Source organism: Aythya fuligula, chromosome 4 (genome assembly GCF_009819795.1).
Source record: "Aythya fuligula isolate bAytFul2 chromosome 4, bAytFul2.pri, whole genome shotgun sequence".
Classification (NCBI taxonomy): Eukaryota; Metazoa; Chordata; class Aves; order Anseriformes; family Anatidae; genus Aythya; species Aythya fuligula.
Window position 1 is genome coordinate 33,288,860 of NC_045562.1, and position 26,303 is coordinate 33,315,162.

General features: G+C 36.2%; 1 protein-coding gene across 7 annotated transcripts in view; it reads right to left on the minus strand.

Moving 5' to 3' along the window:
• Nucleotides 1-1,250: 1,250 nt before the first annotated feature.
• The window catches only part of DCLK2 (doublecortin like kinase 2), an 86,315-nt gene continuing 61,262 nt past the window's right edge, over nucleotides 1,251-26,303 (minus strand). For 2 of the 7 annotated variants that reach the window (XR_004253191.1, XR_004253189.1), the window contains 10 exons: nucleotides 23,910-23,967; nucleotides 20,014-20,133; nucleotides 18,183-18,329; nucleotides 13,535-13,668; nucleotides 12,485-12,562; nucleotides 10,890-10,986; nucleotides 9,024-9,104; nucleotides 7,856-7,972; nucleotides 6,717-6,799; nucleotides 2,622-2,681 (listed from right to left, as the gene is read on the minus strand). Coding sequence is in view for 4 of the 7 variants with exons in the window: in XM_032186073.1 (XP_032041964.1) it covers nucleotides 2,460-2,681; nucleotides 7,856-7,972; nucleotides 9,024-9,104; nucleotides 10,890-10,986; nucleotides 12,485-12,562; nucleotides 13,535-13,668; nucleotides 18,183-18,329; nucleotides 20,014-20,133; nucleotides 23,910-23,967 (1,054 nt within the window). In the remaining 3 variants the exon portion in view is untranslated. The other 5 variants (XM_032186073.1, XM_032186072.1, XM_032186074.1 and 2 more) reach the window with 4 other exon arrangements.

The window sequence follows — 26,303 nt, forward strand, 5'->3', positions numbered from 1 at the left end:
ACAAAGAGAGAGACTAAGTGAAAATGCAATAGATAACAAACCAAACAGGACTTAGGAGCCTTTGTTAAGTAAGTGTTTTATTGTTAACCGACACACCTTTATTTTGATGTTCAAAATAAATGTGTGATACCCATAGCTTTAACATCTGTGGCGTTAAATTCAGGCATGGAGAAGTGATGCAAGTTTCCTATGGTCATGGACTGAGTTAAGATCTTGCCCAGATATCCCACGTTTTTATCTGGTATGTTGGCCACATGATTGTTTTTCCCAGCTGTTGTCACTACTTTTAAGTGTCTTGGCCTAGTCTATCAGCTGCCTCTCCTCTGTGAATCTTCCATGTGACAAAATAGTGGTTCAACTGGCTGCTGATTATCAGTTAAATTTTCGTCCTTTCCTTTATTATGTGTATGAGGCTTTGTGGCTAACAACTTAGCTATTTCTGTTAATCTGTGTCAATTTTTCCTTTATAAAATAAGTATCTAGTCTTACACAGCTGAATATCAATCCTCTTAGAAAAAAACAGAGCTTAAAATAACCCAGTCTTCATCACTTTGCTGCTACTTCCTCCTTAATCATCTCCCAGCTCAGTAGCTCATCACTGTCTTCTCTGTCAGAGGCTCCCCTTCTTTGCTGGAGGTGTTTGGGTTAGCCCATTCCATCCGAAATTACACAGCTTTTCTTTACCTTATCCCAAGACTCCTTACCAAACTTAGCAATTGCATACGCATATCTATCCTGTGGACTCTCATTAGTTTCTGAGTAAGATTAGGCTTATCTTCATATTGTTGTACTGTACAAAAATAGAAATGTACTTAATTTTTTTCAAAGGCCATTCCCTTAGTCTCCCTTCATCTTGAAATCATTCCAGTGATCCCATTCAAAAAAAAGTTAACTCACAATAGCTAGTTGCAACTGTCCTTTGGTCCTGACCTAGCCCAACATTTTTATGATAGTTTATGACCTTCTCATATGCATTTTTTGTCAATATGCCTGTAAATCTCTCAGCTGTACTGTGACTTTTAAGTTATCAATTGGCACTTTGTGCACTTTGCTTTACCTTTTGAAGAGACAATTACTTGTGGTCAGTTATGTATTACCTCTGTCTTCTGTACATATCAAGGGACTTTAAAAGGTCATGGGAAATGCTTGGATTTGTTTTATGAAATCTTCTTGCTAGGTACCTAAATGGTCGGTCTCTCCACTAACAAAATAACTGAATTCTCAAAGAAATAAATGACCAAGGGTTTTAATTTTAGAAAGTTTATTGCAGGTCTTTCTTTTACAATTCTAGTAGAAAGTATAGCTAAGAAAGAAAATGATCTATGACCAATTCATAAGAACGAGCAAAGGAAAAGAATAAGCTGAATAGATACAATATTGAACTAAGCAGTATGGCAAAGATAAAACCTCATCTACCTGTGACTGCAGATTAAGGATAGCTGCTCCCCGATCCTTGTTTCCAGTGCCTGCACCAGGTGAATAGGGGGATAGCACTGACAAACCTCTGACAGCTACTTTTTGTGGGTAGCTTTTTTTTGAGGCCATTTGTAGTAGCTCCTCTAGCAGCTTGCCCTAGAACTAGGAACTGCTCCATCCATCCTAGCTTAGATGACATGCAGCAGGCTCTCCGTTCACAGCTCCAAAGTCATTTTATTGTAGCCTGACTCTGGAGAAAGGTATGGATGCGACATTTGTGATTAGGATAGAAAACAGCTTGAACAAAAAGGCTTCCTTGACTCCAGTCTTCATTACAAATAAATGTCCAGTGCTCATGTTCATATCCCAAGTCACTTTATTTAAATTCGCATTATCTAAGCACTACCCTGCAGCCTGCAAGTCTAAACAAACTTTATGCAAAAATTACCATCTTTCCCTGTATCTCCAGTGTTTGCCTCATGATATTTTACAGTTAGTACACTAATTTATTATTTTTTTTTGTGAAAATATGCCTCTTCAAGTTCGGTAGAAACTTGACTAAAAGTAGAGGCATCGGAATAGAAGGTGAATGTAAGTTTTCTTCCCTTGTCTTCCTCTCTTGCTTTTCTGAGAATCCTCATCAAAAGAACTGAATGGGGCCTGCTGCTAGAAGCAAAGCCTGGCAACTGTTCAGCATCTCAAATGCCTATATAAAAATATGGTTAGCTACACAGTTAAGTTAGTCTACTTACAGAGCCCAAGGCTGTGTGAATGCAGTAAATTAAACTAACACAGGTAACTTAAAAATCATCTAACATTACCAGAATCTTTCTCCCTACTGATGTTCAACAGACCGAGGGCAAAGAGCACTCAGAGGACCACATTTGTTCACCCGCCGTTAGAATTTCAGTCTCTCATGGCAGAGCCTGCCCTGAGCTTGCCACAGGAGGGTGCAAGAAAACTGGAAATGAACCATCATATGAAACGAAGAGTAACTGTGGCAAGAGTGCAGGGAGCTTCAGTTGCACTTGGTTTAATCAGTCCTACACACCAAGCTGATCCCCAGCAAACTCAGGAGACACTGAGGTGGGGAGCGAGGGGGATCTGACTGGCTCAGAAGCAGCAGGGAGGAGGGTCTTGGACCCAGTCACACGAGGATCATCAGCTGCAGCAGTAATTGCAGAAGCTGTCTCCGTTCCAGCTCTATCGGAGTCCTGACAGCGCTTGCTGCAGAAAATCTGACTCTCTTTATCTAGAGCTGTGTTCTAAAAACAAACAAGAAACCCATGGCAAAATATAAAAACCAGCAGTTAAATCAAATCCCTGAGGTAACTTCAGGGTTAAAATAATCTACAAGACATCAAGGGCATGCATTAGAGGCAGAAAAAAGGAGAAATAAAATTAGAAATCTTATTTAAATGTAGGTTTTTATGGTGCAGTCATTAGAAAATGCATATTCTAGACCTATGTTTGCTGTGATGGTACAAGCTGACAATTTTATCTTGCAAGTCTGATGTGGAAAAAAAAAAAAAAGCGGTTGTCATATAGTCTGAACTCTTCATACTAGCTTTTAGCAAAATTTATGTACCTGCAGTTGTGTGAATACAGGAAGTAATATAATACTTTTTAGTTTAAACATATAATTTAAATATATGTTTCTATAACCACAAGGAACGGAACTGTATCAGTTTTTGAGGGTGACAGATGAAAATGTAAGGAATTTTTCTATTTCTAAGTAGAATCCTTTTCTTGTTGAAAGAAGGAAGGTGAGCTCTCCTTCAACTGACAGAATACAGTAGCAAAACCATGTTAATGTCTGAATGCTATACCTGAAAATGCACAGGTTTAATGAAGAAGAGGTTATCCTGGAAACTGAGAACACCGTAGTGCAATAGGTGGATTATCTTAGAGTCTGTGGTGTCTGCTGAATCAGACAACTTTCATAGCCTCTGAGGGCTACTGCAATCTTATATTAAACCACAGTGTAATGTTTCATTTCTAGGAGGATATTTGAAGTGACCTAGAGGGAAATCTTGTAGTGCCTGTGTCAAAACTGTCTTTCAGCATTGTTTTCTAAGACTTGGAGGGACAGCACAATGGGTCTTGTTTCACAGCTTGAAGGCTTATATTGATCATTATAAAACCCTGTAAGTCTTGGCTTAACCATTTGCTTCATGGAAGCGCTTTAACTACCACTGATAATACAGATTTAAATTAGTACAGATTAAGTTTTTTGTAGTTCATTCAGTGATGTAGAGTGGTGCAAGGTATGCTTATTCCAGTCAAGTACATCTTGGGTTTTCTACAGTAATCTACAAACGTGTGATACTTGAAGTTAAAAGCAGAGTACAAATATGTGCTTCACTTTCATAGTGACCTCTGCGTATGTATGTGTAAGCATTGCAAGACACTGTTTTTTGGAGTCATATTTTGAGCTGGGATGTACTAACTGTGCAGTAGGATCAGGTGCTCTGCCTTCTCCTGAGCAATTAAAAGAAATTGCTACAGAAGACTGTTGTAATGTGATAATTTCTATGTATTAGTGGAATTGGTCTAATACGCTGTTTACTAAAATTTGTTGTTTTGATACTGAAATAATTTTCTGATACAAGTTAACCTCAGTATGTATGTGTTTGAGCCATGGTTTATTGCATCAAGATCACCAAGGACAAGGCAGAGAAAAAGTAATATCCTCTCTCCAAATTGATCATGTAGCTAAACTTTCATTACAGGGTACTGAAATTCAAATTTCTCTTTTACTTGACTTTGGCAAAGAGAGCTGGACTGGCATCTCCAGTTTCTCAAGTAGAGGACTTCTGTAGTTTGCAGGTATATGGAGGGCAGGTTGTTCTGGAATTGATCTCACTCAGAATCTCCTGCTAGAACTATTTTACTTTATATAACGATTAAAACTCAAGAAAAAGCTAGAGCCAGTTTACTCTATTCTCTCCTTCTGGAAAACACTACCCTTCCTACTGACAATTGGCTCTGGGAATGGGTCAGTTCCTTCTGAGTAGAACAGATAGAAGACATCGATCCATGTTAGATTTTCCTTAACACCAGTGATTCAAATTACTGTTTTGGATCAATGACAAGGGCTCCTACACCTGCCTCTTATCCAGCACACTGGAGGTACAAAGATCTCTTTCCTGTATTTTTCATTCTTAACTCTGCTTTCTGTTGTGTTTTGTTAACTCTTTTTGCATGCTATATGAGCAGGCTAGGTGGGAATCATCCAGCAGCCTGGTGATGCCCCTCCTCCCTGCAAGGCCTTCCTGACAGGCTTTTTAGCCCCTAGTACTGAGGATAAGAGCCCCTAAAAGGCAAGGGTTAAGTATTTTAAAGTGAGGGGGTTTCTTTTGTTCTGATTTTCAAGTTACAACAGAAGTCTACATGCATACAGGCACAAGGAGAAAATTCAATAGTTCCCAATTGAATTCTCTACTTCTAGCAATCAACTTTGCAAATGAAGCATGCAAGGGAATGTCTAGCTGAACTGTAGCTAGACTTTTGAGATTAGCTATGACATGCACTAGTTTTACCATTATCAACGTAGCTGCTATGCAGGCAGGCTTGCATTTCCTCTTTTACTTGCTGGAAAAAGAATTGTGAATAAATAGGTTCCTACTGTTTGAGTGGCAAGGCAAGGTATTTAAAAATGGAAAGGAAAGGAAGTACTTCCAGCTCATGCAGATGGTGCTGTCCTCACAGCAGCTTCTGATAGTCATTCACACCTTGCATATAGCAATACAACATATGTAATAAAATTTAGGATTTTTATTTATTTATTTTTTTTAGAACTGAAGAGGAGGTTGAATTTCACTGTTCTGGAGGAAGAAAAATTTTTGTTAAGTTAGGACTTGTTAAGTTAGGATTACCTTCTGACTAGCTCTGTTACACATGATGGCTGAGGCAACAATATTTTATGAAAATTCTTATTTCAGTAGTTTGGTTTTAGTTTTGTTGGTTTTGGTTTCTTCATAGAATTCCCACCTTTTCTTTCATCAAGCAATTCTACATTTTGTTAGTTTGGGCTACTCTGTGTCACGTTCACAAGGAACGTGTGCCAGCTGTCAGTCTGTTCTCTGGACATAGAAGGGTATCCAGTGTTGTAGCTTTGTGGTGTGAACAAGAGCTGATGTGTACTTTTTCTATTGCTTTCAGATATTCTAAGATGTACATATATACAAAATTGCTCTAAGGGGAATAGGCTAAGATATGTCTGAGGAGGTAAGAAATAACTAGTTATATTAGTGCTAGCCTAGCAAATTTCAAATATCCATCTCTTAATATAGAAAACTCCTTTGCAAGTATTGAGAAGATTTTATTTTAGCATTTTTGTGTGGTGGTAAAGCTCTTTCCACTTCAGACTGGCTGAACTATTTCTCCTTTTTCCTTGTGACAAACAGAGCACATGTATTTTTTGTGCAGCAGAACAAAGCACTGCAGTTAGTACGTACCATTGCCTTGGACCTACTCAGAAGAAAGCAATGCAGGCATTGGGAAAGGAGGAAAAAGGAAGGAAGCAAGGGACAGAAACTAGACTTACTTTAAGCAGAACTAACACAATTGCAGCAAATTTAGATTAACAGAACATTTATAAACTGACAAAAAAAAAATCAGTAATGAGTTAACAGCAACATGCTTTTAGGGGCAGAAAGTCTCCTGTGCAAGAACACTGAAGTAGGTATGTGCAGTTTTACTTATCTGCCACATGGTGGTATTATCTGCATTGGCCAGATGACAATATTTGAATGAAGTGATGCTAAAAGGGATTCTGTTAAATATATATTGCTGATTTAGCAATGCACTGCAATACACGAGAATTACAATACTGTGCTTGTCTGAATGTTTTTAAGTGATGATTTCTAGTACAAGTGAAGACCTTGTTAACTTGAAGATAACTAAATTTCAGTGCTCAAGATAAACCAGGGCAAGAAAAACAAACTGGGGGCTTAACTCTCATTAGATTACGCTCTTTTCTGAACGAGATGTTTCCCTTCAGCAGTAACTGGGAGCTGCATTCAGAGCTAAATAATTAATTGTTTACATCCCTCCATGCCGGTTAGGAGGAACTAAGGCAGAAAAAGGGAAAATTAAAATATAAGTTTTAACGACGTGTACTTTCCTGGCTGATGAGATGTCAGTAGTAACAGAATCAGGAAAAAAATCTACACCAATAAGAAGCCAGAAGCTACGCTGTGTCAGAGATCTGAGATAGGCTTAAGTGGCATGCAAGTTGGAGAGGGGCTGAGAGTTAGAATTAAAATTGCTCTTATTACATATAGTGCATTTTATACCAGTTTTCGGCTTCAGGCTTATCCATAGTCTCAACAGTATAAAGAATGAAGCTCTGAAGTCCCTCTCAAACTGTCAAGTCAAACTGTCAAATGAAATGCAGACAACAGCATGAACCTGAAACACATTTTCTGACTTCTCTCATTTTTATTTTGTTACCACCTTTCCATGTTAGATCTTTTGCCTATTTAATTCATATAAATGCATTTTCAAAAGTTTATATATATGCAGACATGTTATTTAAATTTGTCTACTCTAAGCTGATAAGAACAACTCTTTGGTAGCATAAGTGGGGTGGACTTCAAGTAATTAAGCCTATCAGGGAAGAAAGTCACTGGTACATTACTATCAGCAATGGCTTTATTTTTCTTTTAATAATGGAAGATATTCTGTGCACAGTGTGCACCCTTGCATTAAACCACAATGGACAGCAATAAGACAAGAATGGCAGTTCAGCCTCTAGAACTGTTGACTGTTTCTCTGCCAAAGTGACTGGTCAATTACGAGTGCAGTTCTGAGAACTGACAACAGTGAACTCAACTGCATTTCCTTTACCATGATTCATATATCTGCCTGCTGTAAGTACTGCTTATGTAAGTTAAGCTATATCATCAGGGTTCCTTCATATGCTTTGAATAAAGTTCCCCATTAGGGAACATATATGTGGTTAGACTGGGACAAAATTAATGTGGTAAATATTCAATATTATGAAAAATGTCCAAAAGGGATTCTGGTTTCCCCACAAGCATAGTATTGAACAACAGCATGCTCAGGATCAAACATTGGTTTGGCATCTGGGAAGAGCCAACTTAGCTAACTAGTGATTAATATGATTAAAAACAATATTGCAGCTTTTATAATGAATAATTTCAAATCATATAAACTCCATTTCAACATACTACTACTTAGTGTTAACACGTATCTGAAAGCTTGCTTTTATAGCTCAGCTAGCACGCTGTGGTAGACTTGGTTGCTCTCAAGCGATGATGGGAGAATCCACACAATACACAGATAAAAACTAGAATTAGAGACTATTCTAGCTTTGCTTTTGCTATTCTTGCACCACACACGCTCATAGAGCACTGTTAGAAAAATTGTGAAGTGTAATATAGAATGTATAAAACCATTTAATTTCACTTACCATGATGACAGAAACCCCAGCAGATGTGTTGTTTTGCTTGGGAAGGGTGTTGTTAAAGTGCTGCTTCAGTTTACCTGTTACTTCAGCTTGCATATTATTCTCCTGGGAAGCATCATCCTGTGCAAGAACAAACGTAATAGTGAAGCTAGGAAATAGTAATAAAACATTTAACGTAACTGAGCAAAAGAGAACTTGTATATTATCTGGAGGTACTTCCTCTGAAGTAATCATTTAGATAAGCAGCCCAAAAAGAATGCCCTCTCATAGATGAGCTATGGTTCAAACTGGTTAAGAGAAATTACATAGGAAAGGAACGTAGCAGCTGCTGTTTTATTTATGACCTATTTCTTAAAACGCCATGTGATACTGTATACTCTCAGTCCATGAATTTGTCCCACTATTTTAAGTTTTATTCAAGCATTAACTATAATGTTAAAAATAAAAAGCATATTTGTCAGTTGGTTTTATTTATATCAAGATTTTAAATGGCCCATCACATCCCCAAAAACGTGGAAACAAAATACAGTGCCATAAGTACATTTGAAAGGAGCTGTTACGAAGAGAAATAATCATTACAGTTGTTTTCTCATGTTTGAGGGAACTCCATATATCATATTGGTCTCTCTTTTAAAATGTGTGTGGAAATAACGGTTGGCTATATACATGTAAACCTAATATTTATTAATAAAAACAGGATTTTAAATCAGTAAGCAGTGCACTTTGGTGTTCCTTCTTGCTGCAGTTCAAAAAGATGAAGTACCTGGCTGTCATCAGCTTAGTGCTTACGTGAAAAATAATATATTATTTACTAATTTTATTTCTCTTGTGAAAAAATAGGCAATAGTAATTTCTTTTAAGTAGCATTGCAGCAAGATGTCAACGTGCACAATAATTCTTTATTAATAGTTAATAAATAACAATAGTTAATAATAGTTTATTAATAGTTGCTCTATTCTTTTAGAGCACAGTAGCTAACAGAACTGTTAAGAGCTGTAGCTTACTTCAGACTTGTGCTAAACTCTTTAACATTTGGAAAAGGGACTAGTGGTTCAATAAACAGAAATGGGCATAGCAGAATCATGTTGCTGCTTCTGAGAATTACACTGTAATATTTAGTTTTATAGATTTAATATTAAATTAGAGACAAAAAAAAATATACTTTACTCACTGACACCCAAGGATGGCTTAGGATTTGTGCAGCTGTATATCGAGCTTCAGCATTCACGTGTAACATCAGGCTAATTAACTCCTTTGGAGAGGAGAAGAAAAAAGAAAAATAAGAGTTTGAGTGGAATGGGGAAGGGCATTACAATAGAAAAGAGCTATCTGCATTGAATTCTTCTCAGTGCAACTACTATTGTATTCATGATTCACCGACTCTTTTAAAACCAGACAAAAAGTAATCATTGCAAACATCAGCGATAATGTTCCAATTTGTTCTCCCCTCGTGCAGGGGACCAGAATGAAAACAAACCTGGGACAGACATGATTCCTCTATGGGCAGCGTACATAGTCACCGTACGTAAAGAGGACAAATCAGAGGTAAGAAACTTCATCAGAAATTCAAGAAACAGTTGAAGTTATTTTAAAACTACATTCTCCTGTGTGTTCCACTAGAAGAATAAAAGGACATTTAACTCAATTTGTCAGCTCAGAATCATCCAGTGTAGGAAAAGGCAGATAAGTAGGGGAAAATACTTAATTACATGATTAAATCAAAAAAAAAAAAAAAAAGGGATTGTGGTTTTCATTATGATTTGTTTGCAGCTTTAATCATGTTTTAGAGTCACTAGAGCAGGTGTCTTCAGCTTTATCAAATGCCTCCGTGGACTTTTTGTTAATGGTAAAGCTATGTTGCTTATGGATATGATAAAGCTTAAAGAGGTCATTATTGCAAAGCAGACAAGTAGAATTTAAAAATAAAACAATCACCCCCCCCCCCCCCCCCAACTTTCTTCAATTGTTTATTGCTATGTAACTAACAGCTAATTTACTGGTGTAATTCCTGGTTCTACAAGCCTATCAATACAAATATTTCCTTCTACCTTATGAACAAATTCATGTAATTAGAGCCAAATTCCCCTTTCAAAAACTTTTTATAACCTCCAAATTGCCAGTCATATGCACTCCTTAAAAGTACTTCAAGAAGACTAGTCATCATTTCAGTTTTGAGAAAAGGCTTCTTCATGCAAATAACATACAAACCGTGAGGTTTCTCAACCAGCCACATCACTTAGGCTGTGTAAATCTGAAGTGAAAGATGGCTTCTAGTACCAAGATTGAGGGCCTTGTTTGTTCTTAATGAAAGTCTGGAAGAGTAGGAGGTGACTGGAGCTTGGGAAACACTGGCAAATCAATAAATTTGCTCTCTTTTCAGGTAACAGCCATTGAGAAATTCAGGAAAAAATGCAACTTCTCATTAGCTGGATAATAAATAACCTCTGTGTGCTAATGAGAATCTTTAGACATCATTTAGAGAACATTACCTGAATTAACTTGACAAGTGGGGTTTAACATTTGAAACCTTTATCCTACAGAATCAATCATTTTAAACACAAACGTCAATGATAACACAAGAACTATTAGCAATGGCAAATAAGCTGGCTGCAACTCTTGGAAAGTTGAGTAAAATAAGTGGTAAAATAGGAAAAATTATGTCAATTGTATTCGGTCCACGTAGCAATCATTCTTCTTTTAAAAGAATGTCTGGAGGGGAAAATCCGGAGATGGTTATGTCATAGTGGAAGTACTGAACCTGCTATAAATGGTCCTTCATTAAGTAAACCCAACAACATGATGTTCACTGAATGCAATTGCCATTTTGCTATACTTACTTATTCACTCAGACAATAACATGATAGTAGGTCTGCTAAACCCGAGCTTTCATCAAGCACTATTAAGCTAACTAAAAAGGCACAGCAGCTGGAAGAGCAGGTAAGTCTGTTCTGAATCTTCTGTTCTGCATTTTCAACAGGATACAGTCTTTTCAGTGGCTTGTCAGAAACTGTTTTCCATGTTAGACAATGTATCATACCTTTGCTGAATCAGTGATGTTATCCCAGTAGGGTGAAGGAAATTCCAGCTTCCCAACGAGTATCTGATCAAAAAGGTCTTCCTGAAGGTTGTTTTCACTGTAGAACAGCAACAATTTAAAAAGATCAGAAGAAAGAAGTCTGGCATGAGTTGTTTTTTTTTAATTTGATTTTGAAATGGAACAGAAATGATGTTTTATCAATTATTACAAGCACATAATTTGCAGGCTTATATAGTGGCAGTACTTCTGAGGTTTTTGCCATAGTTACACTATCAGGAGTGATAAGAACAGAAAAATAATACTTCTACTGGAATAGAGACTACATAGCTAACACATCATGCAGCGACAGTAAAGGTGATTCAAAAATAAGTCACTTGCCAGCCTACCTCTAAAGGACCTGCCACAAAAAGACTACGACAGGGGAAGAAGTGTAGTGAAACGAGCCTCTTCTACTAAGCTAGTGCAACAGGAGAATTTTCAAAAGTTAAAGAGATGATATGGAAAACACATGATCCACTGAGTACTGGCAGGTTACTGAGGGGATAAGTACCTTTTTATCAAAAGTATGGTATCATAAATATTCAGGAAGCAGAGGCAGTGTTTTTGTGTTTGTTTGTTTGTTTGTTTTTAAATTGTTTGTTGACCCCAACTACTGTGAACATCCACTCAAACTCTGTTATAAACAACGTAGTTTTGAGTTGGTTTTGCAACAAATACTTGTTAACCTTTTATTAAGTCCTGATTCTGATAGCATAGTATGGACATTTTGCCTTGTCAGCCCAAACTCTATTTGAAGCAATTGTAATTTATTTGTATAATATAGCTTTCAAAACATGTTTTTTAGTTTTAAGCACACTAATAACATGCAAAAAACAAATACCAAAACTAAATGATAACTTTTCCATTGACTATAATTTATAATGTATTCTTTGCAATATATTTGGTCTGGTGATTTTTAGTTAAAGTAGGTGTTTTGCTGTAAAAACAGACAAACACTATTTGCAAGAATAACGGGAAGGGGAGAATTCCTGATTAAAATGTGCTAATTCCTTCTCATTCCCTGGCAACAAAAATTACCGAGGAGCAAAGCACATCCATCTGACTTTAGTAGACTTTATGCATACTGGGATATTAAGCAGCGAGAATCATGTTAACAAACTTCATCAGCCATATGAAACTTGCCAAAGAAGATTAACAAAATTAAAAATGCAACATAAATAAATTCTTCCCTTCACCTCAGTATACTATTAACTTTTTTTCCCTTAACAGTAAATCAGTAAGATGCTGTGTCCAAGCAGAAACACAAGAGGGCAAAATATACTCATTCATTTAACTAGCTCCAATGTAGCAGACAAAAGGAAATGTAACTAGGCTCTCACACCACATCCCTGAACACAGCAGTAAGCCAGCTGCTCCTATAGAAAATTAAAGAAATAAAATCCCAAAACATGACAAGAGAGACAACTGAAACCAATTTTATAAAGGACCAAGCAGGTAAAGGAAATGTATCAGTCTAATCCATTTTTTTTCCAAGGCACCTTTTCCAAGGAGACAGATAAGGCTTACTTACAGAAAGGAGGTACAGCGACACTCACCTGCGAAAAGGTGGAAATCCACATAACAGTATGTATGTGATCACGCCTGCAGCCCAAATATCTACCTTTAAGCCATATCTGAGGAAACAAGATTGCGTTACTTGTGCTCAGTTGAAAAATAAAACTCATTTCAATCAAACAGTTGATGAAAATTACATGAACATGCATTGCGATCCTACTATAAATTACTTGCTGATGAGGTGGATTTTACTTAGGGTCCTTCACACACTTAGGAAGCCCTGATAACATCATTTTCCACAGAATTCCTTCCCTGCCCCCCTCACTACCCCGATTCAATTCAGCATCACAGTTTCCCAATCCAGAAACACTGACGATAAAAGACAAGGATGCGCCCTAGTCCCCACACCGGAGTAACTACCTCTGACATTATTATGTGTTGCTAAGCAACAAGAAAGATTCTCCAGTTTCCTAAATGAATGAGTAACACAGGGATAAAGAACTGCACCTTTCTTTTAAAGCACAGAAATTAAAGCACTAGAGGTCAACAAGAGATCTTTTTTTTTCTTATTTCTTTTCCTATTCAGTAGCTTCAGTTTGTCCAAATGTAAACCATGCTGATGAAATGCACTTTGACATTTGAGATCACTGCAGCGCTGAAGTATTTGTCAATATGACAAATGCACTGAACAATGCTTGAAACAATGCAACAAACCTTCCTCCATTAGGAGGATCGAAGTCACAGTTAAAGCAAGATTCAGCTAAGATGAAATGGAGAGCTCTTGTCTAGTAGGATAGAAGACTGGTTAAGTTCTGCCATTTCACAAAATTATTTTGTATTTATGCACCCACCTGTTTAAATACAGAAAAATGGGGTTGTTTAATTAAACCAACAGGGTGAATGGGGAAATTGGCCTCCTTCAGGAGCTGAATGCTGCCAGTTTTCTCATAATTATTTTGGTTAAAAGAGATGGAGGACCATCCTATTAGAGGGACCATCCTATTAGAGCATTCTAGTTCTTACAGCAGTGAGGAGCTACCTGCCAAAAATATCTGGTTACAAGACCTATGTCTTAAGTTACTTATCCTCACCCTGTCTCTGCAATGATTTCTGGAGCCACATATGTGGGCGTACCACAAACGGTATATAAAGGTCCTTCAACCACAGTTGCCAGTCCAAAGTCTCCTAGCTTCAAGGACTTGGTTCCATCTGAATATTCACAGACCTAGAATTGGGAATAGAGAAACAGAATGGTGAAGAGGATATTTGCATATTTTTTTTTTAACCTTTTGATTTTCTTGGAAAATCATCATCGTCACACTGAGACGGTAGGAAAAAGATGTAACTTCAATAGCCCTGTGTTACAGCTGGGTTAAGGTCCATGATTCTTAAATGTGTTTTAAGCTATAGACTTTCTAAGAACAGACTTCTCTTGACAGTCCAGCGATAAGTAATCTCAATTTGGAAAAGGAAATATATGAAAATATTTTCTTGCTATAATTTACTCTGCTTCTGGACATTCTAGTCTTTACAAGTTCTTAAAAAGCCAAGAACTTAATTTCTCTTACTAATATTTCGTAATTTACATTAAACTTAAACAAAGATGGCTATATTATACATTTGAGAAATGGTAGGTTGCTGTCCAGGACACTCGGAGTAACTTCTTAATGTGACTGACATAAATGTCCAAGAAAGAAAACAAAGGAAACTGTATACCTCTTGGCTCCAGTTAGGCCGTGTCTTTGCACTACTGTAAAACCATGTTATGTACCTCATCTTACACTGAAGGAATCCTGGTCTCTATAAAGACACCTAGACTAGAACAGGAATTGGCACATTATGCTTAGAAATGAAACAAAGCTTTGGCTGAAAGACAGATTAATTAAGCTCTCTGTTCAGCTTATGACCAAGCTTTTTTCATCTAATAATACTTACACTTGCTAATAAATCCTGTGCGTGGAGATTTCTGCTGTATCTAACGTATCTTTTATTTCTATGTAATTTTCTAGAGACCTAGATAAAATTACATGATAAAGTGTTTTAAGTACGTCTTGATTGCTAGCTCTAAAGCTACCTAAATAAAATAATCTACTAGGGAAATATAGCACAAACTTCTAGAGTCTTTATAACTGTTGAATAGATTGTTTTTCCATCCCAAAACAAGCGACATTATTTTGAAGGCTGTAATAGTTTTGTCTTACTTTACATAAACATCTTACAGAAATTGTTTCTTGATGCACACCTTTCTATGAGCAAAGATTAACATAACATATTCAATAGTCTATTAAAAAAAGTGTTTATGTAAGAATGGAGCGAGCTGTTACTTAAACTGTTATGAAATCTCCATCTTCCTCCCCATTAGGTTTAATTTTGCTTTCTACTGAGCAATGTCACTTCCACCAATGAATCCTCGTGCACTTGTTTCTCAGCATGAAATTCAATGTAAGTATATTTGTAAAGTCAGAGCTCCCATCAGAAAACACTTAGAGACTACAACTGGGCTCATTTGTTTTGGACAATGTCTGTGACTACAATTTTTTCCAGCTTTTTTCCATGACTGGAAAGAATGATCATCACATACAAATAAACTGAGAAAAGTACATCTGTTCTGCTACGTTTAAGTAAAATGAAACATCTGAAAACAATACGTGTCAGATAATGGATTTTGCAGGGGAAGCAAGAGTCCAGATAACCTTCTACAAAGGTAGCTGTTTGAAAAGCAGCATTTATAAGAAAAAAAATATTTAGAATCAAGCTGTCACTTGACCAATCTTTTCTGGTCCTAAGATTTCACAACTGGCAATGGCTCAGTCCTTGTGGTTTGGTTGCTTCCTGAATCCAATATATATTTACGCCCATTCATAGACAAACTATGCTCAAAGGAGAACTGCAAGCTGTCTGGACAAAGTCTGAAATGAAACCAACTGAATTAAAAGTGGAGTGCCAACACTATAATAAATAATCACACTCACATCCACAAACACTCATCTGCTCTGCCCCAAATAACAACTGAAGAAAAGCGATTTATCTACAGAAAGTCTGAACAGTAATATGAAACTTTTAGCTGTGGACAGTTTGTGTAATTGTCATTGTCAAATTCCAGAAAATTTTCAATATATCCTATCGTCTCCATTGTTACTTTTTAAATTCTACCTTGAAGACTGAAGAACAAACTTGCTGCAAAATATCTGTATGGCTAATTCTGATAACATCCTAGACAATTCACTGTTATTTGTTATCTGGTAGTGCTACTCTTTTCTTCTGCCTACTTTCCACGATACAATGCACCAAATGGATGTGAACAAATACTTGTTCACCAAAACCAGAAGAAAGGAAAAGGTAACAGTTCTCAAACATAACATTTCTATGGAAGTAGCAAAGTCAGTCAACTACCAATAAATAACTTCCAAAAAGATATCCTGGGAAATACAGTCTGAGGCTAGAGACACATGTAAAAGCCCTTAAAATAACCAAATGTGACTGCACAGCTTGCTCTGAGTAAGGTGCAATATTGTCAGATCAGCACAGTAGAAATGGTACTTCCCCTCAGCTTGTTCCATGACACAGCAACAAATTATTCCCTTTTTGAGACCATGGCTATGCTGACTGTTAAATTATGGGTTGGGGTGATGTTTCTGGTTCCTTGCTCTAAAGAAATAAGAGAAAAATGGCATGGCAACTTTTAGCCACGGTGCAGCTGGAGCAGCTGTTCATTGGAGATGTCTGCCAGCTATTAAATCAGACCATAAGCCTCAAGCAATTAATATGCGAGGGACCAATCCCAGAATGCAGATAAATTTCAAATATAATACAAAAAATATAATTACATACTTGCAATTTATTGTAGCTGCCAATCTGTAGGTCACAATCAGATTGGAATATCTAGTCAGTGAAAGATTTTTTAAATCATAGGAATGTTTTACCTAATCTTAGTCTCACAGTTGCAGTTATATTACAAGAGTTCAGTAAAGAGGAAGCTGACTACGAAGTATCCACGGTTCTGTGCAGATACAAGTGCATCTTACTCAAAAGCCCCGTAAAGAATCTAGCACATCTTGTTCTGAGTTATTTTGCATGGGAAAGAAGGTAGTTTCTAATAAAAAGAAAAGCATTATATGACAGTAATAACAAGAAAAAAAAGACAGATCAAAAGCAAAGGAAATTATAAGGACAAATTGCATATAAATTAATACTGGTTTTGTCCTTAAAGTAAATGTTTATGTTGTTATGATTTCAATGGGATCTAGGTTCTGGAACACAGAACTCCAGCATCTCTAGAATGGCTGAATTTCTTTGGTTTCTTCAAACAACTGAGTAACACTAAGGCAGCAATACCTTCCTTCGTTCCTCTGTATAATTCATATCATTAATGGAAATGTTTTTATCCTTGATACAGCAACTTCATATCCGCTATTACTCTTATAGTTTGCATTTTTGAATGCATGACTGGTAAAGAGAACAGAAATCAGACAGCTGGGTGACCCTGTGCAAAAGACCTAGCTACTTCCAAGTACAGGTGGCAATTGATGGGAAATATTTGCATTTACATTCAATACCAGTATGCTATCTTAACATGCTGACATTGTAATCACTGTGAGTAAGTCTTGCATCTGTCAAGAATCTCTTTAGGCTTCCTAGACATAAAGAACATTGTGCCTATTTGTAACGTATTCAAATACTAATGACAGCTTAAAATTTCTTTGGACTGGCTGTTTTTGAAAAGGTGCTGAAAATAGGTGAAACTTCCACCTTCATTTTCTTTATGTGCTATGCTGCTGTGTCTACATTTTCCAGAAGCCTCCCCCTCTTTCTTTTGCTAAACAATATAATTTATTTGAGGGCTGATTTCAGTTGCTAAAGACTGCCAGTGGAATTGGTTGGGAAAGAATTGACTATTAATTAGAAAATATTTTCAGCTTATCACCGCATTCTTCTAATAGTTCAAAATTTGCTCTGGGATAATCCATGACTCCTTGCTAAATGTGATCGACAAACACCACAGAAGGCTTTAAGAAATGCCTATCAAGTGTTGATGAACACTACTAGCATTTCTGCTGACAGTGACTCAAGCAGGGTTGGTTGTTCAGTGCACCACATGTGCTATCTCATACCCAATATGTAATACCTGATCATCACCTCTATATAAGCAAGGCAGCACCCTGTTCCCATTCCGTGCACTGTATCCTAAGCAGTTCCCAAAGCAGATTTCATGGTAATTCTTGTCAACAGATTCATCTTATTTCTCTGCTGAGAATAAAATGTAGTCAGTGACCTATCACAAAAAAAATGTTTGTACAGAGTTGGTTCAGGGCTAGAATACTGGTAAGTCATCAGAAAGATGTTCCTACTATGACAGGGAAAGAAGAAGAAAAAAATTTGCTTAAGAAAACCATATGATCACTCAGAGAAATGGCACTCAGCCCACCTTCTCTCCCACTTGCTAAATGTAATAAATAATTCATCAACACAGCTTTAAAATTCATTGTTCTGTGAGACAATATTCCCACTTATCCAAATGGCAGCCAATCGAAATGTAAATAAAGATAGGTCTAAGGACATGTTTGAGCACAGCTCATTTGGGTTATGGTGATTACTATCTTATGGCAGAAGATTTATTTTATACATACTTATTCTAAATTAATATTCCTCACGTTCTCTACTCAGCTCTTTGACATTTATGTACAAGCATTTGCATTAATGAGAACAAAGAGATAATATTAGAAAATAAATGGGACATACCAGGAGATTTTCTGGCTTGATGTCTCTGTGCACAATGTTGAGACCATGAAGGTATTTGAGTGCACTGGCTAGATTGTAGACCATTGCGCTCCCATCTCGCTCTGTGTATTTTGTAGAAGAAGTGATAGCATCAAATAGGTCTCCTCCCTAAAGCCATGGAAAGATAACAGATCGCTTCAGGAAAAATAATTAAGATGTTGAAGATACCTTGTAAAACACCATATAAAATCTTCCTGTACAAAAGACACGCTTGGAGGCCTGTTAAATAGTTTAAAAAAGAAATGATGATTTTGTCACCAAAATACTATACTGTGACTTGGGTCATCCACAAAGCACAGCCCTTTTTTGGTCTTGCTTTCATTCTATTGATCTTTCTATTTCTGATTACTTGTTTATATTACATACATGCCTACACTTTCCATTTTCAACTTACCAGTGTAATATTACTTTCATATAGCAAAAAACAGCTCTGATTTTGCATAAAGCCTAAAGTAATGTAAATCCAATAGTTTAAAAAAAAAAAACAACACCACCTAACATAAAACAAAAATGTAGCAATTATAATGAACTACAAATTGAAAATATTGGATATATTGTGAAAATGTCAAATAAATATATCTAAACAAGATGCCTTTGAACTGCAGAACTTCTAGGTGATTTCAGAGTAGGCCAGTTATGGAGTCTCTGACTAGGATACCCTATTTCTCTTGGAATATACAACAACACGTAAATGAGTTACTGATGCAGCATTTCCAGTCATTGCCATGAATTTTACGTGGGTGTCTCTGTGATGGTTACCCTGGATACATCTGTAGGAGTGATTTATCTGAACAACTGTGGGTGGCATTCCAAGCATTTCAGTACACGTGGAAAAGCAGCAGAAATTCAGGAACTATGCACCAAGATGGTAAACTATTAAAATATTAAAAATAAAAAACTTTCTTTAAAAACAGAGATGCCTCAATTACATAAAAATAACATCTAGAAAGGGAGAGAAATAAGATGTTACAAAAATTATGAAATCAACAATTACAGACTTTCTTCAGAGTTTCCCAAGCTGGCAGCCATTCTAGTGGGAACTCCTGAATCTAACAATGTTTCAGACAGAAATAAAAAGTGATGAGTTGCACTAATTTGTACCTCACCTGCTGATCAACCCTATGGGCAGTGCTGCTCTGTATGCATACAGCACAGATAAGAGAGAGTGCAGAAATAAAATTCGATGCAACTTACATATTTGATTCACAAAGTGACAGCAGAATGGAGTTTGAGGGTTTTTTTTTTCTCTGTACAAGTACAATAGCACCATCAAGTTTTTGGCCAACTGGACATAAGGTGAGTGAATGTTTGATACCAGCAAAAGAGGTGAGATTTTTTAAGGTTTAATTTTAATGGAACATACACATTCAAGTTTAGATTATTTGTTGTATCTACAGTTGACTAAGAAAAACTAATTAAAGAGAATTTGTTCCTTTAAAGCAAATGATTAAAAAAAGATACTAGTGAAATAAATGCAAATGTTCCGTTGGGATACACGCACCACAGTTAGCTGCTGCATATTCTAAACATGCTATAAAAAACACTACCCGCTTCTCTCTAAGTTGTGCATATACTTTGCAAAATTACCTCAAAGTTGCGTGCAAATAGTCTAATTAAAACTGAAGAGACGTAAATCCCGTGAATGTAACTGACAAGAATATTTGCATGATTAAAAATGGAGGTTGCCACTAAAATCTTATCTGATTATATCTTCTAGATATGTTTCTCCTAGACATTACATCCTTGACTAGCACAGTGAATTGTTTTCATTTTTTTAAACCCTTAGTCTTACCTTTACCAACTCCATTACCAGATAGAGTTCTGTTGGGGTGTCCATTTCTTCTATCAGCATAATGATATTTGGATGCTTCACTTGACGCAGAATAGAGACTTCATTTTCAATCAGGTGTTCCTGGTCAGTAAAAGAGTAGAGAGGTTTATATGAATAGACACAAAATGCCCAATTTCCTTTTCCTTTGATCAGCTCTTCAGTGAGCACTCATTTTGATATTTCATTTATGTAGTAAAGAGATAACTCTCTGCTGCTGGATTTTAATTTGTATTTTAGCCCAACTGTACATCATCAGTTAATTTAAAATACCATATTTCAAACACATAACCCATGGGTTATCACCAAAAAAAGACCCCGGAACATGACAGCAATTTGGGAAGTGCAGGTTGTAGTCCTTATGTGGGTATTAAGAGGCTCAGAACCTCAATGAACCCGGATCATTGTAGCCTGCCACCCCCAGCAATAGTTAACATGTTCTTGATCCACTCCAGCTCTCACCTGTCATTTAGCGTAGGTTACTCAAGGACAGATTACCTAGGATTTAATTTCAAGGACTGGCACTATAAAAAGGACATGGATTATATATGTGAAAAATATGATAACTGATTTGGTTATAGATTTCAGTTCATTTTATATGTATGTTCAGATTTACAATCTGCAAAATAGGTACCTGCTCAGTTAAGTCAGTGTGGCTCCAACAGCTTACCAGCACACCGATTGAGTTTAATTTCCCCTTCCTTATACTTTTGAGAAACTAATGAGTTTCAAGAACTACTTTCAGAATGTTTTGTTCTCCAATGCATCTTAGCACTTGGTTAACACTGGAGATTGAAGAAAACTACATGCTCCTTTCAATGGAAGAATGATTTGCATTTTTTGTTATAAACGTTGAAATACAGATACTGCATTTAGGGTTCCCTTTAAGTAACAATGCCTGCTTAAAACAGAAATTTCCTTTTCTTTGGCAGATATCAAATCATCTCATCAAGTTTGAACTTATTCATGTTTAATGCACTGATTAGTACCATGCAATTCATGCATTTGTGAGCAGAGCACGAGAAGTAGATGTGATCCACTGTGCATAAGCAGTGATTAAAGATCTTATGCTACTTTAACTTCTATTTCCAGGGTTATTTATAGTGGTCTTGCCAAAGCTTTATGTGGCTATGTAACTCAGAAACCACATGCCATGTGTGCATCTCACTTGGTGAGTATGGTGCGGCATATATGGGTTCAACAGTCACACCTTTGAAATTCAATTTGAAAGAGCATCAATTGTCATTCTGAACAAACATATGTCTGCTCCAAGCAAACGTGCTCTGGAGAAAAACACAAAACAAAACACAAACAAACATGAAGCAATTTTGTTAAACACAATGCTGAATTTCATCATCAGACAAAAGTGAACAGCCACAGCATACTAAGCCTTACAGATGAAAGCCTGTAAATTCAAAACTAGTGTTAATAGTCCAAACAAAACCTAGAATCTTATTATAGATTTTCCTACCTAAGGAACAGGTAACATACTCAATTTATTATATCCATTAACTCTGACTTAGACACTATGCTTCACCTACGCCTTCTTCACTTAACTTGACTCAATTGTTAATTGTTTTAAATAAAAACCAAAGCACAAGTGATCTTTATTTAAAATCACTACTAATAATGTTCATTTAAAAAAGACTCCAACATGTTGCTGAGCTACTCTTTTGATGCCTGTCTTACACATGCTCACTAGTGTATAGTTACTTATTTTCAACCACACCAATGGTTTTGTCAAATTTTGTAATTTATAAAAATAATACTAAAGCTTTTTATAACATTCTCCTGGATAGTACAGTATACATTTTAGTATACATTCATATGCTTTATTTACAGATAAATTAATGTATAATTAACATTTAGTCTGCTTGTAGTCAACTGGATTCAAATTTTAGGACATCCAACATAAATTGCTAGAGAGCAGTGAGCAACTTACAAGGCATGCATATTTGGTTCAGACTGTTGTTTTTAAGATAGGGCTTATCTTGGCATGTGAGAGAGGGTGAGGAAAGACGAAGCTGTAGCAAAATTTAATTATTTTATTTGTTGAAATTCTTTCTCGACAGTTCTGGCGCTGCCCTAACAGCTATCAGCATCCTAACCACAGTCCTCTGTTTACACACACACACACACCCATAAACAGCTATACAGATACAGGTCCTTTCAAAACAGACAGGTATATACATCCATAGGTTATTCTTCTTTTGTTCCTTTTTGTTTGTTTTAAAGTGGCAAGAATGCTTACTAGAAAAAAAAGTCTAAAATCTACTGCATAGAAAGGCTTGTCTATCTCTGGACCACTCCAATTTATGATATTTAAGAGGCTGACTCAGAGAAGTAATAGAAACATCTGAAACTGCAAGCAGTAAAAATCATCCAGAAGTTTTCTTTTGCAGTAAACCACAGTAGCTTGTCCTTCCAACAGCCAAAGAAACGCCAACATGTAAACCTCAGAAAGGCAATTCTAGCACTGTTTTTCTTGTGGTTATACATTTTTAAGATTCCTTTCTAAATTCTCCCTTAAATAAACTTAGAGAATATGAGAAAAAGTGATGGGGGGGGGGTAGGAACATTCATCCCCTACTACCTAATACACAGCTTAAAATCTGCACAGATTTTAGACCATTTTTGTTAGAGCACCTCTGAGCAGAGGTCCAGAGCAAGTCATCACAGCAAGTAATGCTAGTATACAGTCAGTATACAGCAACGTGCAGCTCCTTATCATACAAAGAACATCACACAGACTTAAAACATCATTCTAAAAGGTCACTTCTAGCATCTGTGTCTCTGAATTGTACTGTAAACGGTTACTCTATGTAATTGACAAAAAGGGTACCATTGAATTAAAAGCCTGACTTGGTTGCAAAGTTAACTCCAGAATCATTTCAGTGTGGTCATTTACCTACAAAATAAAGTATTTGCATCAAAAAGACTGTCTTTTTAGAAACCTCGGGAGAATGGAATTCATGTCCTGCTCTCAGGGTCTTTAATCCAGAACTTGATTGTTAATTAATACTGTGCCCCAAGTTTTATTTTGGCTAACGCTAAACTATCCATTTGAGTAAAAAACAAAGTGCTCTTGAGCACTTTAAGGTATATCGTTCACAGGCAAAGCAGTTAAAACAGAAGTATTTTATGTTTTTGTTATTTGTTCCAACACATAGTCTACATACTTGATTGTGTTTTACCTGTTGTTGATTTTTTCCTTGTTTTAAAAATCCCTGTGCTTGTGAGGAGGTATGTGAAACTCTAGGATACCTACTTCCATTATGTAACATGCTCTTCTGTTGCAGAGACAACTTTTGTCTTTTTTTAATGTATTAAAGATACATTAATACATAGTGAGTTCTCTTGTTAAGAGTTCTTTGTTCTAAAGGATGTGAAACTAATAAACAGAAAGAAATGGTTGAGAAAAATTCTTTCCAAATATATATACTGTATATAAAAGGAGTATGTGTAGCTGTAAAAAGATAAAAGTAAGAGGCAGAGAGGGAAGGGAATTATATAAATACAGATATAGCAGCAAATTTCCTCTCATGTTTTACAGATCAAAATCATCAGGCTATACTTCATCAATTTATCTTCTGATTTCACTTTGGACAAATACTGGTATTTTCTTTGTTAGTTTAATAACTATGAGGACAATTTGGTGGTTTGCTTTTTGCTTTTTTTTTTTTTTTATATTCTATAATCCAGCAGACTAACACTCACTGCTTTGCTTCTTGGATGGAATATCATCACCCTATTAAACAGACAGTCAGAAAACCCAAACACACCCACCATTTATGACTAATGAGCAGCTGCTCGTGCTGTTTCTGCTATTATTCTTATGCATGTAAATTGTTGTACGGTACCTTTCCACAGCATTTAGCCTTGTCGATGATCTTCAGCGCAAACTCCTTTCCTGTAGATCTAGCAAGAAAAATATGAGAACAGTTAATCAGAAACCAGTCAACATTACGTGGCATTATCTCTTATATATAAGAATATAGATCTTAATGCCTTGACCCATGGAGATTGCTGACAGAAAATTCACAGAGTGGACTTGATTTTGTTTTTCATTTCTCAGCAACATTTGTGCCTGCTGTTTCCCTGACTACCACAACCTGGCTCACTTTGTGTATTAATCCCAGGCTCCAGCTGCAATTCATTCTTCTGTGACCTAGCACAACTCTCTCTCACTTTAATGCAACATGCAAAATATGTCTTAAGCCTTCCACTTAGCTTTGTTCAACTGCTAGGCTTTAAAGATAAAATCATGCATGTTTATGTGTAAGTGAGCAGAAGAAAAACTGATACCCTACTGGAAAAATTCAATAGGATTCAGTAGAGCTAAGGCCTTATGTTTATTACAGACTAGTCTAAAATCCTGCTGGATTTATTGGGTGCTAATTTTGTCCTTTTGTATTTAATTTGTTCTCTATTTTTATTCATCATTCTATGGAACTCTATAGCAAGTATCTAAAGTGACAGGACATTTGAGGTGGTGGTTATATACAAAGTAAAAAGGATGACTATTCTCAGTAAATACTCTCCCAGAAAGAAGGAGCTCTATTTTGCTTTTTGCCCCTTTAAGCAATAGAAATGTTCTACATTTCATCAGAAGGGGAAAAATGAGAAAGAAGCAGAAGCGAATGGCTTTTTTTTAAAAAACAACAAACAAACAAACAAAAAAAAACAAAGATGATATTGCTGCTTATATTAAGGATGAGTTAAAATTAAATGAAAATGTCCTATTGCTACAATATTGTTTTGTGTTAGTACCAAGAGACTCCAGTGTCCCTCAGAACAGCACTAACCTGTATGGCAAATAAATAAATAAATAAATAATGGAGGCAATAACAAAAGGAAAAATCAGGTACATTTTAAAGCTTAAAGTTTAATTCTCACTCTACTTTTTCGCAGATGCAGCTAATCAAAATGACTACTTTACAAAAAAGGAACAGAGTTAATTATCCATTTTGAAAAGATGCAGTACAGAATTTCTGCTCTCACAGTGCAGCTGTATCTGCTAGGTTGTCATAGTTACAACCTGATCCAGTATTCAGATAGAAGTGCTATCTAAGTGGTATCTGTGAAATGCTATCCTCTTATAGACCTGATGTAAAATCTACTATGAATACAGTGTATAATTCAAAACCACAATTTATGTTACACTAAATTAAGTGCATTATCTGAAAGTCTACAAACAACTGATCAGCAAAACCCACTTAGGAAACCTTCAGCATTTACACTGTGTAGAAAGAGGAGTTAACATTCACAGAGCCAATTCATTAACTGATTTCAAATCCCTTCTGCAAATGTCCTTTATGATAACACCTAAGAAAAAAAAGGATATCAGCGACACAATTTGTGTGCTGATATCACTGCCTATCATATTGACCAGTATTGTCTGACAGGTTTCTGGCATTCTCCTATCTAGCTGTCAGTATCCATCTGTTGACTCATGTCTTCATATATAGACATATAGGCACCCTTTGCAAAAGAGACCATTTAATTCTTTTTGTAGAACAGCTGATATAATGAGGTCCTGAGGCTTCCAAGCACAGCACTATGAGAAATTAAATATAGTGATTAAAAAGAATTAAAAATGATAAACTATAGTTGGCATTTCCTCTCATTATTGTTAGGAACAATTGCAGTATATTTGTTTTATATAAAATTAATTTACACGTAATAATGCTTTGCTAAATATAAAGGTGTGATCATATACACAACTAGGTCTTTAAGTTTAAATTTTACTTTTTATGTTTTTAAATAATTGAAAGGTTGTGTTTCTAGTTCAGTCTTCTCATTCCAAAAAGCATAGATGACATTTAGAAACCCAAGTGACTTAGCAGCCCATGTCCCATTTTCAGTGGAACTTACGCGATTTCCAAAATGCATAGCACTTATTCCTAAAAATATTAGCTTATGTTATCTTATGCATTTAACCTGGTATCTTTTATGAATGTTGTTCACTCTGTGGATAACAAAGGATTTGTGGCCAGCCTTACGGTGTGTGGGAAGACGCTGTGAAGTATCATTCACTTAGTTTCTCTCAAGCCTCTTATGTGTAGCATCTTGCAAGACAAAATGGACAGAAATCCATTTTCAACACAGCTGGCTATACTGCCTTCTCACAATTTTTGCAACAGACCTGCAGTTCTTAATGCACTAGGGAAATGATTCTACTTTGATGTGGTACCACTTGTCAGGAACCACAGTTTCTTGGTAGAAACTGTTCCAAAAAAAGAAACATTAAGACC